General features: G+C 41.0%; 1 protein-coding gene across 1 annotated transcript; it reads right to left on the bottom strand.

The window, feature by feature from the left end:
- Positions 1-321: 321 nt before the first annotated feature.
- LOC121422584 lies at positions 322-6670 on the bottom strand. The gene is made up of 2 exons (XM_041617734.1): positions 6544-6670; positions 322-6304 (listed from the first exon to the last, which is right to left on the bottom strand). Exon 2 carries the CDS (start codon positions 6097-6099, stop codon positions 322-324), a length of 5778 nt encoding a protein of 1925 aa, XP_041473668.1. The 5' UTR covers positions 6100-6304; positions 6544-6670.
- Between the last annotated feature and the right edge of the window lie 6371 nt (positions 6671-13041).

The raw sequence follows: 13041 nt of genomic DNA, 5'->3' as shown, positions 1-13041 counted from the left end.
AATGGCTATGTCTGTACGTGTGGAGTGTCAGCAAGAATCGACTGAAGCAAGCTATAGTGCAGGTGTCAAATCGCGACAGAGCGGGGAAATAGTTAAGGTGATACATGCCATACATAGCATGCGCTGTATTTCTAGTTGCATCCATGCACATGTTAATTTGAGACATTGTTATAGCCCCATATATTTAGGAACAGACGTTCATAATTTATGTTATAACAAAGCACAGACAGAAATCTATAAGAATCGAACAATGAGAATGTCGTTATGTGCTTCAGACACATCTCAAGGGTGCGAAAGAACCACTTCTAGAATGTTGCAATCCTACTTTGATGCTTCGAGAAGGCATAGCTTTGATATCGGCCTTTTATAGTATTTCGACCCAACTTTAACCTCAACTTGCCTTACAAGGCCACGCTTGTCTGGGTGTGTTGCAACTACCCGGCCAATAGGCCACCGACCTCTAGGCATATCTTCATTCACAACAAGGACTAAGTCATCAGTCTCAAAGTTCCTTCGAGGCTTTACCCACTTCTGTCGCTCCTGCAATAATGGTAAGTATTCCCTGACCCATCTTGACCAGAAGCGATCCGCTAGGTATTGAACCTGTCTCCATTTTCTTCTGAGCAGACAATCTTCCCTTTTGAAGATCCCTGGAGGTAAGCTCGGACTCTTCCTGAGCAAAAGAAGGTGATTTGGTGTCAAGGGTTCATCATCTCTGGCATCCATGCCCAGGTTTACCAGTGGTCTGGCATTTAGTATGGCCTCTACTTCACTGAAAAGAGTCATCAATGCTTCATCGGTCAATGTCTGTTGCTGTAGGAGACTTGTCAAGATTCTCCTTACTGACCTGATAATCCTCTCCCACACGCCGCCCATATGGCTCGCACTTGGGGGGTTGAAGTGCCATTTGATGCCCCTGATAGTCAAATATTTGTTGGCCTTGACGCGGTCCATACTAGCAAGAGCTTCATTGAGCTCTTTATTGCCACCCTTAAAGTTTGTCCCATTGTCGCTTAGCATGACTTTGGGTTGACCTCGACGGTTAATGAAACGACGTAGGGTGTTAATGAATGAGTCGGTGTCCAAGCTGGATGCCATTTCCAAATGTACTGCTCGCGTCACAAGGCAGGTGAACACACATCCATACCTTTTCTGCATACTACGACCATGTTTGGTAAGAAATGGCCCGAAAAAGTCTACACCAGTGTTGGTGAAAGGGGGCTCACCTGGCGTTACTCTCACTTCGGGCAGATCAGCCATAAACTGCTGACCTCTTGAGGCATTGCGACGCTTACACTTAAAGCAATTACCAATGATACGCCGAACAGTAGCACCACCCTTAATTATCCAATAACGCTCTCTCAGGGATGTCCATGTCATGCCCATTCCACTGTGCCCGACCTTCTGATGATGGTCTACGACTATCAGCTCAGTGACATGATGATGACTCGGTAAGATTAATGGATGTTTCAAACTATTCTCTACAGGTGCTCTATCCAGTCGCCCTCCCACTCGTAGGAGTCCATCTACTAAGATGGGATCCAGCTTATCGAGAGAAACCATCCTCTCTCCGGCCCCAGTAAGGAATTCTGAGGGGAATGATTGTCTCTGTAATCGACAAATCACTTCCCTCTCTGCACTTTCCAGCTCGTCAACCGTCAAGTCTCCTCTCGAGATGATATCGCCAGTCACCTTTGACTTTATGTAATTCTTAAATCTCAAAATCCAAGCTACTGCTCGTTTCAAGCGAGTCCAGGTAGAGAATCTTTTCATGAGCTCATCCAAACTACTGCTGGCCATCGTCACATATACCTGTGATTTCTTTACCTCTGGGTCAACCTTGAGTTCTTCAATGTTACCCTGTGACACAACTGGGTTCACTGGCCACGTGTCTCTTTCGTTCAACAGGAATTCTGGCCCTTTGATCCAACGACCCAACTGTCTAACTGGGACTCCTCTCGATCCATCATCCGCAGGATTAGACTTGGTATCCACATGTCTCCACTGCGAGGGATCTGACACGTCTTGAATCTTTGAGATTCTATTAGCCACAAAGGTGTGGAATCTCCTGCTCTCATTCCTCAAATACTGGAGGACTGAGGTGGAGTCCGTCCAGAAAGTAGTTGATGTGACAGGCAGCCTGAGTTCTCTTTTCACTGTCTCACTTATCGAACATGCTAGTACTGCTGCCGAGAGTTCTAGCCTTGGGATAGTCATAACCTTCAAAGGACAAAGCCTGGTCTTGCCGAAGACAAAGCTGCAATGAATATTGCCGGCTGTGTCTATTGTCCGCAGATAAGTCACTGCTGCGTACCCTCGTTGAGAGGCATCACAGAAGACATGGAGTTCATAGATCCTGATATCCTTATCAGACTTTGATTTCAAGCATCTGTTGATTGAGATGTCAGAAAGCTGAGGCAACTCTTCCAACCACTGCCTCCATCTTGATTCCTCAGCCCCACCAACTGGCTCGTCCCATCCAAGACCTTGAGCACAAGTGTCTTGCAGCAGGATCTTTGCTGTGAGAACGAATGGTGAGACAAATCCTAACGGATCATACAGAGAACTCGTCACCGACAATATTCCTCTCCGAGTTAGGGGCTTCTCCTTGACTGCTACCTTAAACTCAAACATATCTGTCTTGACATTCCATAGAATTCCCAGAGTCCGCTCAGTTGGAAGGTCATTGAGCCCAAGGTCGAGTACTGACTTGGCTCTTTCAGACTCTGGGATAGTCTCCAATACACCAGGGTCATTGCTTATCCACTTCGTCAGTCTGAATCCTCCACTCTGAAGGAGGCAGCGCAATTTATGGGCAAGAGTTACCGCTTCTTCTTGAGTCTCAACAGCCTTCAGACAATCGTCAACGTAAAAGTTTTCAGTGACTGTTCTGAAAGCTTCATCATCTTGGTTTAATTGACTGTCCTCGGCTGTTTTGCGTAGGGCATACCCTGCACAACTTGGCGATGACGTTGCACCAAATAGATGTACTAACATCTGGTATTCCTTTGGTTCTCTCTGCAGGTCCCCATTTGGCCACCATAGAAACCTGAGTGCATCACAGTCCTGTGGTGTAACCTTGACCTGATGGAACATCCCTTCTATGTCAGCTACAAGAGCAATTTTCCCTTGGCGAAACCTGGTCAACACGCCAACAAGGCTATTGGTGAAGTCCGGGCCCTGTAGTAGTTGACTGTTGAGCGAGATGCCCTGATATTTCGCGGCGCAGTCGAATACTACGCGTACCTTATTTGGTTTATGTGGATGTAAGACCGGGTGGTGAGGCAAGTACCATTTCTTGCTTGATTGTACCTCTCCTGTGCAGGCCTCTTTCATGGTTTCTGCAGCAGGAACTTCCCTGGCATGCCCCTTATCTAAATAGCCTTGCATTGTGTCTTTGTACATTTGGAGCAGCAGGTCATCCTTTGTTAGTTTCTTCTTGAGATAACGCAATCTCACCTCTGCTAGACGACGGTTGTTGGGAAGATTTGGCTGCTCATGCTTCCATGGCAGGTCGAGTTGATAGTGGCCATTGACTTTCTTGATGGAATTTTCCATCATTTGTCTAGCCTTTTTGTCATCAGTAGACTCCCCAACATCAGTTTCAAGTAACGATCCTGCAGACTCCATCTTCCAGAAACGTTCCACCTGTTCATGTAGATGGTTGTCTTCTTCAGAAACAATACTTGTCCTGAATGTCGACATTCTGCGGTCTTTGACTCTATCAGTAGGACCCATTAATGTCCAACCTAGGAGACCCCGTATGGCGTAGGGCTCCTTCCTTTTGCCTCGCCGTTCTTCAACAATCCAGAATGCTTCGGGTGCGTCTCCTCCAATCAAGAGCTTTACTTGGCCCTGCTCTACTTGTGGAAGTGCAATCCCTCGGAGATGTGCCCATTTTGAAATATCATCTTGGCTCGGAGTGCTTTCCTTTGAGATTGGAAGTTTGTCTACAGTCCAGACACCATTTAGCTCTATTTCATCTGACTCTTCTACTCCCATCACACTAAAGCTCACCTCACTACCTTTCATTGTACAGTTATCTTGGCTGATGGTTGTTAACGCAAACTGGGTTTCCTTTTCTCTAAGTCCTAGCTCTTTTGCTAGACTTCTATCACATAAAGAGACATCACTTCCATTGTCGAGAATGGCCCATGTCTCAACTTTCCTGTTATTTGCCTTCACCTTTACAGGAAGGACTCTGAGACAAACTCTTCTTGACCCAACCATGGAAAGGTTTGTTCCAGACGGGTCCTGATCGGTAGTTGCCGCCAAGTCATTGACATCAGTGGTAGGGATGTCAGATTGTGGCTCCTCTTTGGTGAAATGCAAGAGGCTGTGATGTTTCCAAGTACAACCTTCTATTGTGCAGGCTGGCGGCGATCTGCAAACTCTCGCCACATGATTAGGTTTGAAGCAATTATCACATAACCTTTTCTCACGGACCAATCTCAACCTTTCGCGCCGAGGCTTATCTTTGAATTTGGGACATGTGCCTAGCTGGTGTTGACCTTCACAGCATGGACATTTTCGCATTTGTTCCCCTTGTGAACTCTGGCCCTCAGTAGCCAAAGATGTAACCATGCGTCCTGGTGGGTTCCTGGTGGTGCCTTTCTGACTTGTTTTTGAGGAATCATTACCTGGTTTCCCGATGCTCCTACCGTACATGTTACTTGATATCTGGGCGGCTCTTTCTATCATATCAATCATATGGGCGAAATTGGGTGTTTCTTGTGCCGCGAGGAGACAGTCTGCCTTCTCCGCCCATTTGTATTGCAGATATGTTGGCAGAATATGATGGATCTTAATGAGTGTATCACTGGCATTGAGGTCTGCCGTATTCCCCATTTGCTCTAGTGTAATTTGACACCTGCGCATTTCGCGAGCTAGATCCGACAATGCATTGCTGTCATTTGGCTTTACTTGAGGTCTATTTACAACCTTTCTTACTAACGATTCAGTGATGATATGTGGTTGCCCAAACTGCTTCTGTAGAATTTTACGCGCCTGCTTATACCCATCTTTTGGATTCATCAGCCCGCAACATTCTATAGCTTCCTTGGCTTTCCCTACACAGAACTGGGTTAAGTACATTAACTTGGTTCTCTCATCCTTTATCCTACATGCAACATTGACATCGAATACATGAATGAAATTCCAGTACTTCGTTTGTTCACCATCAAAACATACTAATTCTGGTTTGGGCATATTTATTGCTAACATCATTGAATCACACAGCTGCTGTGCTGCATTGTGATTGATATTCATTGGATCAGCCTGGAAATAATCTACGTCATTGGCAGTAATATCATTACCCTTTTCTTCATTATGACGTACTTTTCTTTCTTTAGATAGGTATATAGAACTGGGGCTTAGCCCAGGAATGTTATCTTCTAGGACGCCTTGAATGCCTATATTCTTAGCCTCTATATCAGGCAATGTGAATCCCATTCCCTTAATACTAGATATATTTGGCTTCCTACCTACATCTTGACCCATCCAGTCTGTTTCTCTTTGTACTTCTTCCTCAGCTTCTTGAGTCCAGTACTCTGCTTCAATGGCAGCGTTGTCCCTTTCATTTTTAATGTCCAACTCGGCGAGACGATCATCCAATTTCTTTCTCTGTTCTTCTAAGGCTTTCTTTTCGGCGAGCTGTTTCAATTTCTGCTCTGCTACTATCTGCCGTGCCCTAGCCTCCTTCGCTCTCATGCTAACGTTAGAACTCACACTGCTGTGGGTTGAGCGAGATGATCTCCTTGATCCAAGAGAGCGACAATCGTCTTCTGGAACCACTGGGTTAGTTGAAAGGTTCGCTGCATTGATCCATGTCATCACCCTTTCATCAAACTCCTCTTTGTTTTGCTTTGCGGAGTTGAACTGCTGCAGAGCGTCCTCAGTATCACTGGGCTCATCGTTTATCGATGCAATGTACTCCTTAAACTTGGCTTCATAAAGTTGGAACACGTTGTGAAGTTGATCAGTCTTCACTTTCACTGCTTCAATGTTTTTGTTATCAACAAGGAGATTCTCTAATTCCTTGTACCTCCTGGCGAGATTCCCCTGGTATCCTATACATGATTGCTTGAGCTCTGCAGACATTTTGTCCCATTCGGTACTTTCCAGTCAATAGAAGTTAATGTATCACAATTAGGTTCCTTGATACAGTTGTTAAACTTAATGTAGCTGCGTTATCGCTACACTGATGGAAACTTGTAAACGCACACATCTAAATAATCCTGACAGCAGAAACATTTCATAATTTGCATGATGCCTTTAATTCCGCTGGTTAGCGATGGTGGTTTAACTGTATGACAAAGAAACAATAATCATCTCATCAATGTCTATATCATTTCTAAATGTTCATTGTAGTGTAGATACAAGGAATATACTCATATGATATACGTCAAAATAACAATACATGTAATTCTTCATCATATTCGCTTCAGGAGTTAACATAAATACATAGTCTTACAGTTTCACTATAACTACATTTATTCAAAGATTTATGTAAGAAAATGACAATAAAATAATGAAGTGTCTTACCAACTGTTTTCCCCTCTAGCATAACAACTATAACACTGTGAACTACATGAAGCTCCTTGGTGAAATGATATCATAACTAGCCATGGGTCTGTTCATGTTCCCTTCGGTCAAATAATGTCCTCGCAGGGGTCAGCAAAGGTTAGGTGTGGAATGTGAATTTGTGATTACATTACTGGACATACTGGGAGATATGGAGTTTAAGGGAAACATGAGTTATAAGTGGTAGCATTGATGTGCTCATTTAACGCCGCTACAACATGGTCTACTTTCATTTAGTCTAATGCCATTCCGTCTAATAACAAGTTAGTCCAATGGCCATTTAGTCCTTATACCATTTGAAATGGATAAAAGACCAGCTGATTATGAGACGAAATTGTCATAGACGAAATGGTTATTAGACGAAGTGATGATTGGATCAAATGGTTAATGGAACAAATGGGTGTTACACGAAAAGTTAATGGAAGGAATGGCATAAGACTCAATGTAAGGAGACCATGTGGTGAGTGGACGAGTTGGCAGTAGACGAATTGGCAATTTACTGGAGCGGGAATGGAAGTTCGTCAACGGAATAGATACTTCAATACAGAAATTTCACCTGGGTTTTTTCGGCATTTAAGGCCATTAACTTTTCCGATGATGATAATGCGATGAGCGTCCTTGAAAAAGGTCCAACAGGTCTTACATTTATTACGCATTTTATATCCTGAGCTAGAATGTTCGGAAATAAAATGACAGTAATCGAGAAAATATATACCAATATGGAAACAGACATTGTTTCTCAATCACCATGGCAACGGCTAATGGATGCGTTCTCTTGATAGCTGTTAAGCGATAATGTTGCCTATCTATCATGTCTCTCTCGGTCTCCTAACATGAGACTTGTCTGACACGTAGTATGAATGGTTCGGAAATCCTCCCTCCCTGGTGGACAATTAGCATAATGATTTGGCATACTTTGGGGGCAGCATCCCAGAGTTGTTGGGGTACATGAGGGAGAGTGGTCATATTTCAGGGTTGGATAACCCTGGGCTTCATGTCTGGATGGGTTGTTGTAGGATCATGCCAACTTGGTAGTTTGCAGAACAGGGGTCCGTTGCAGAAAGAGTTGCATTTGAGCGCAAGCAAAAAAAATCAATCGCAAGTCCCAAATGCGCGCTGTTGATTGGTTGAAAATTAAGTTGCGCATAATTTTTTAAGGCCACCGCACACCTTACGACTGTTCGCGATCCAATTTTGGAACAAATCGCATTTTGCTCATTTTCTGAAAATGTGAATGGAACATATTTTATTTAAGGTAAAAATTAATTGAAAGATATTAATATAACCATTTTGAAAGATTGCAAGCCTTTATTTTAGAGTTAAGGCCAAATTAGTTTCAAATCCTAGCCAAATGAATGTAGCTGCAATAAACTTTTATTTCAAAAGTCTGTAAACCCATGTAGCATAGCTCCATGGTGAAACTATAGGTTAATTGTCACCATCTTTAAATCATGGAATGTAGTTGTATTATTATTTCTAGGAATGAGACCAAGTTCTCAACAATATTTTCCACCAATATTTAATTAAAAAATGTGGTTAACAATCATTCTTTCTTTCGCCCCACCCCCCCCCCCTGTTCGACCATTATGTCCAACTATTATACATGACATCAATGAGTTTACATTATTTTTCTTCCAGAATTAATGCTTCATTTACCATAAAATGCGGAAAATAGTCACATAGATGATAATCTTTCTAATTACATAGTACGTGATTGTGGACAATATCGTCCAATTTTCCTTCAGAATCAACAAAGATCCCCGTAAACTTGGCCTTGTTTTTTTGCACAGTATATGTACAGCTGCTGTTGCGATACAAAACGACATTATTTTTCTTGATTCCCCGGACAGCCGGAGGCAATTTTCAGATTATTTGTGTCACAACAAGTCATTTGTAACTGTCAAAACTAACACATGTACTTAGAAGAAATAATAGATATTAATACACCACCAAACTACTCAATATCCGCTCTGTTGAAAACAGATTTAATTCCCTTTTTGTCATCGGTCTTATCAAATTCATTTGAGAAGACTGGATCCAAATGACAAAATATGGTGTTTTTATTCCTGCCTCGAAAAGGAGGTTCGGAAATATGTTCTGGTTCATTTATTTGATGGCGGGATTAATATTTAATGGCTGTAATTATAAAAGCTTCCAAACCTGAGACGGCTATCAAGATCAAATCATTGTGTTCCATTTTGTGATTGATGTGTTAGTGGAATTCTACATGTATATAATTTCGGGTATTTTATTACCGTTTTGTGGGTATTATTTGACATTTCCTGTCATTTCTTAAAGGGTTTGTAAAGTCCTTTGACAAAGCAGAATAAAAGTCGCAGGGTAATTAAAAGGATTGGGTTGTTTACTTTATTTTCATGTATCATTATTATGTTACCAACATAATAAAATATTTTCTAATAATTTTTATCGATATCAAACTGATGTGAGATTGATATTTTCGAGATATTTGTTTTGATATAAATGGATATTAACTCGAAACGAATTCTGTTGCAAGCTCCAAGGACATGACGTAATTGTAAATTAATTTACACTGTTAGAATATTCATCCTTAAAATAAAAAAAGTTCCTGCAGCAGAGTCTCGAGAACACCTGTAATCTTACCAGATTGCGTAATCTAACAGGAAATTGGTATTTGGTGTATGGAATCTTACAAATTTCCTTGAATAAAACAGCCTTTTTCCCTTTTTAATGCAGACCATACAGGGCTTCGTAACACAAAGATTAGCGATCAATCGCTAAATGAACTGACTAATCAAGATCAATGTTACACACGCATTTGGCGCAAAATACTGACTAAGAACCAATCAGAAGTGTTCTTTCATATTTGCTATTCATCGCAAACCTTTGTGTTACGGAGCCCTGTTCTGTCAAATTGCAGAAAAATTCCTGTTTTATGAATTTACAGAACGATTCTGTTATTGGTTTCTACAAATTCTTCTGTTTTTCCCTGTAAAATCACAGTTTTTTAACAGTGTACCATTATATTTCATTAAATAGCCACAAATTGAATGTTCCACGACTGAAACAATAATTAAGTTCATTTGCTATTGAATGTACCATCGCAACTCTGTCCTCGACAGTATCTAACTTCGAATGAAACTGTAATTTGATTGGTCATAAAGGTGTGTTACACCATATGATTTCGCACCGGAGTTAACCAATGAAACTTGTTTTTCAAAGTTTGGGTGCCACGTGCAATGCCTATTTCGTGCAGCCAGCTATTCCCTGTAATTACACCTATACTGTATAACCACAGGGGCGTGGCTATACAGAGGGGCAGGGGCGACGCCCTCATAATTTTTCCAGCCTTGAAATAATATATGTATAATATATATAATAGAGAGAGAGAGGGAGAGAGAGGGGTGGAGAAACACGTAGAAAGTATGAAGAAAAGGAAGAGACAAGAAAGGAGAGCATAAAAATATACTAAAGGTCGCGCATCTCTGTATATCCCTATAACATAAATTAGTTTTTTATTGTAAGGTCGGCTTGCCCCCCCCCCCCGGTCAAATTGCCCTGATCCTATACATACACATACACCCACATACGCCTTACATATCTGCACAATCCTGATATTTTGCGGGGGGGGTGGCTGTAGACATGATTTTGGTGCTCGCTGACGTGGAATCGTTTATTGAAACAAGGATTGAACAGCATAAAGACCCCCCCCCAAAAAAAAGGGAGAGTTCCAATCGACTTATCGAATGACCACACACACACACACACACACACAAAATCCCCCATCACGACATGAGAAGAAAGAACTGAGAATTGGCTTTTTGGCCATGATTTCAAACTTGACATTAGATTAATCTAGCACTACAGCAATGTTCTGATATACCAGGCCAGAAAGATTGATAATCTTTTATAGAGGTCGATTAGTGTTGGCAGTGCTTTAATGGTCCATTACAACTAACGACATCTGTAAAGCACTTCTTGACAATATTTTCTATTATTAAACCCTAATATTGCGGTTGAAGTCCTGGTAATCGGAGTAATATAATGTCTCTTTTGTCGACAAGAAGATTTATAGATTTCCCCTCCTTTGACATTTTAATTCATTTCGGATTTCAATCTTTTGTAGATGAAAACTTGAATATCTTACTTCATTTCATTGATTTGACTATTCAGAGTTGACAGAGAAGAGAAAAAAGCTGAGAGTTTTTGGCGGTTTTTGATGGTTTGGGCATTTCTCCGAAGAGTGCGGGACCGTGTCGGCCGATTCGTCCCGCTTCGTCACCCATCGCCGCTCTCCAAAAAACCTGACCTGTGCTTGCCTCGAAACTTTTTTAATCCTTTGAAAAGATGCATCCAAACGTCGTCCTGGGTTTAAAGAAATATCATTTATCATCCTGAATAGGACATGTCGTGCGGTTAAGGATCTGTCTTTTCATTTGCCAAAATCATTTTCATGCGCCTATTAGATATATATAAGTATTTCATTGAGCCTCGGTCGAAGTCGAATAATTTTACAATTTTTTGTGTTATGTCTTCTTTAGCTTCATTTAACTTATAAGATCCAAAGTGTAAAGAAAAAAGGGATTGCTATTGATTTTTATTCTGAATAGCTTGTAAGATGTAATTCAGAGTTATGATGAGAATTTATTTCGGCTTTCTGTGATCATTTAATCAGTGACCTTTCCCCAAAAATTCTTTAATTTTCAGGTATTAATGATTCACTTGTACTGAGATTTTTAATTATTTCATGTTTTTGATGATTGACATAATTAGCTTACGTGTCTTCTGTATTAGTTTGTTTGATATAAACATGCAGTTAGTTATGGAAGTGTAAATTTAATCGTAGGTTTACTAATATTCTTTGTTGACCTTTACATGTTGCAGATCAGAGAATACTTTTTAGTGAAAAGATTCGTTGATGCATCATTTGGCAATCCATGCATGTAACATTTTCTATGAAAACTGTCTGGAGTTGTTTATGATGTATGGGAATCTTCGTTATATAAGAACAATTTTAGGCCTAAATTTGATTATATTCACTATTCTCTTGTGAATGAAATTGAAGAAGGAAACTAATGCTTTTCGTGTAGTCATACAGTGTAATGATTTAGCGCACATTTCCGCCATTCAATTACAATTCAGTTGGTCAGTTATGAAATAAAGTAAGCGCTCTATAAAAAAAACCCCTCAATAATATCGCAATCCACATCTCAATATTTCGTCTTTCGTTATAATTTTGTATAGATCTTCGTATAATCTCCGCTGCAGACTCCATAGAAGAGATTTCAAGCGGAGGTATAGTTTGCCACACAAGTAGGCGGTCATTTAGCAGAGGCAAAGCGGATTAAAATGTAATAGTGAGTCATCTCAGATCAGGCGATTCCAAAGCACTTTACCCCCATTTTAAAATTCAACTTTTCTCCTCATTTAACTCTTTCAATCGCACCGACATTGCTTTAGAACTTGATTGCATGGATAAATGTCCCCCAGCCTCGAGCAATTTCAAAGACCGGTGCTCAGATTCACCGCGAAGCCCGCGTGCCGTAATGCTCCGTACATTGGATGGAGATGTGTTTGTGCGCCAGTCTGGTAGAGGTTGGAGTCCCGCAGTGCTCCGTGATTGGACCAACAGGTGATTTTTGTTTGAAATCGGGAAGTTGAAAGGGGTCCCGAAAACTCCTGGATGGCTGCACGCTTTGGATGGCGAGACGGAGGTGTCATCGCTAACAATAAGCAATTCGTCAGATCAGTTGATAAGAAGTTTAAGTAGGACCATGGACCTATGATAGGTCCATGGTATCGGTTTGATTTCGATCGATAATCCTGAAAATTGCGAGTTGGCGAATCGGCGTGGTTGGGTTTGGGTTCAAAGATTCTCCAATCGGGAAGAAAATAATCTAGGTCTGAGACCAGTTGGTTCGAATTTCGACAATGTTGTTGACCCTAAAATATTACAGGACGAATGAAGTATTTCATGTAAATAAAAGTAAAAAGTAATAAAGATCTTGCTGACCATTTTGTGCGACTTATATTTGAACGCTGTTAGAAATGTGGCAAAATGAGCAATTCAAATTATAGTGGGTTAAATGATTGCCTGTTTTGTTATTTCTCTTTATCCCCGTCAAATCATTTGAAGTGTGAGACGAATTCACTATTTATTTCATTATGACATGTATGACCCAATCTTGATTTCGATTATATGTGAAAAGAAAATGATAATCGTCATCAGCAAAAACTTGCACTAAAAACCACTCAAATGAACATTATTTTCAGTTTCCATTGACTTAACCAGCCTTTTGATCATCGTTATCATCGGACATCGCTGTCATTATCATCATCGTCGTCTTAAACCTTTCTACTGATAATTCCCATACATTTACCCCCCCCCCCCCCGCTTACCCGTTCATACAAAAAAAGTTGAAGAAGTTTGCCTTTACGGAGTCTTTCTTCCCTCTGTTTACCACTCTTCTTTTTCAAGAT

The sequence above is a fragment of the Lytechinus variegatus genome, chromosome 10, assembly GCF_018143015.1.
Source record: "Lytechinus variegatus isolate NC3 chromosome 10, Lvar_3.0, whole genome shotgun sequence".
In the NCBI taxonomy this organism is placed as follows: Eukaryota; Metazoa; Echinodermata; class Echinoidea; order Temnopleuroida; family Toxopneustidae; genus Lytechinus; species Lytechinus variegatus.
The sequence above is the reverse complement of the archived record's forward strand: the minus strand, read 5'-3'. Positions and strand labels throughout refer to the sequence as shown.

Bases quoted from the DNA above. Each gene is read 5' to 3' on its own strand.
- LOC121422584 (XM_041617734.1), bottom strand. From the start codon at position 6,099: ATGTCTGCAGAGCTCAAGCAATCATGTATAGGATACCAGGGGAATCTC.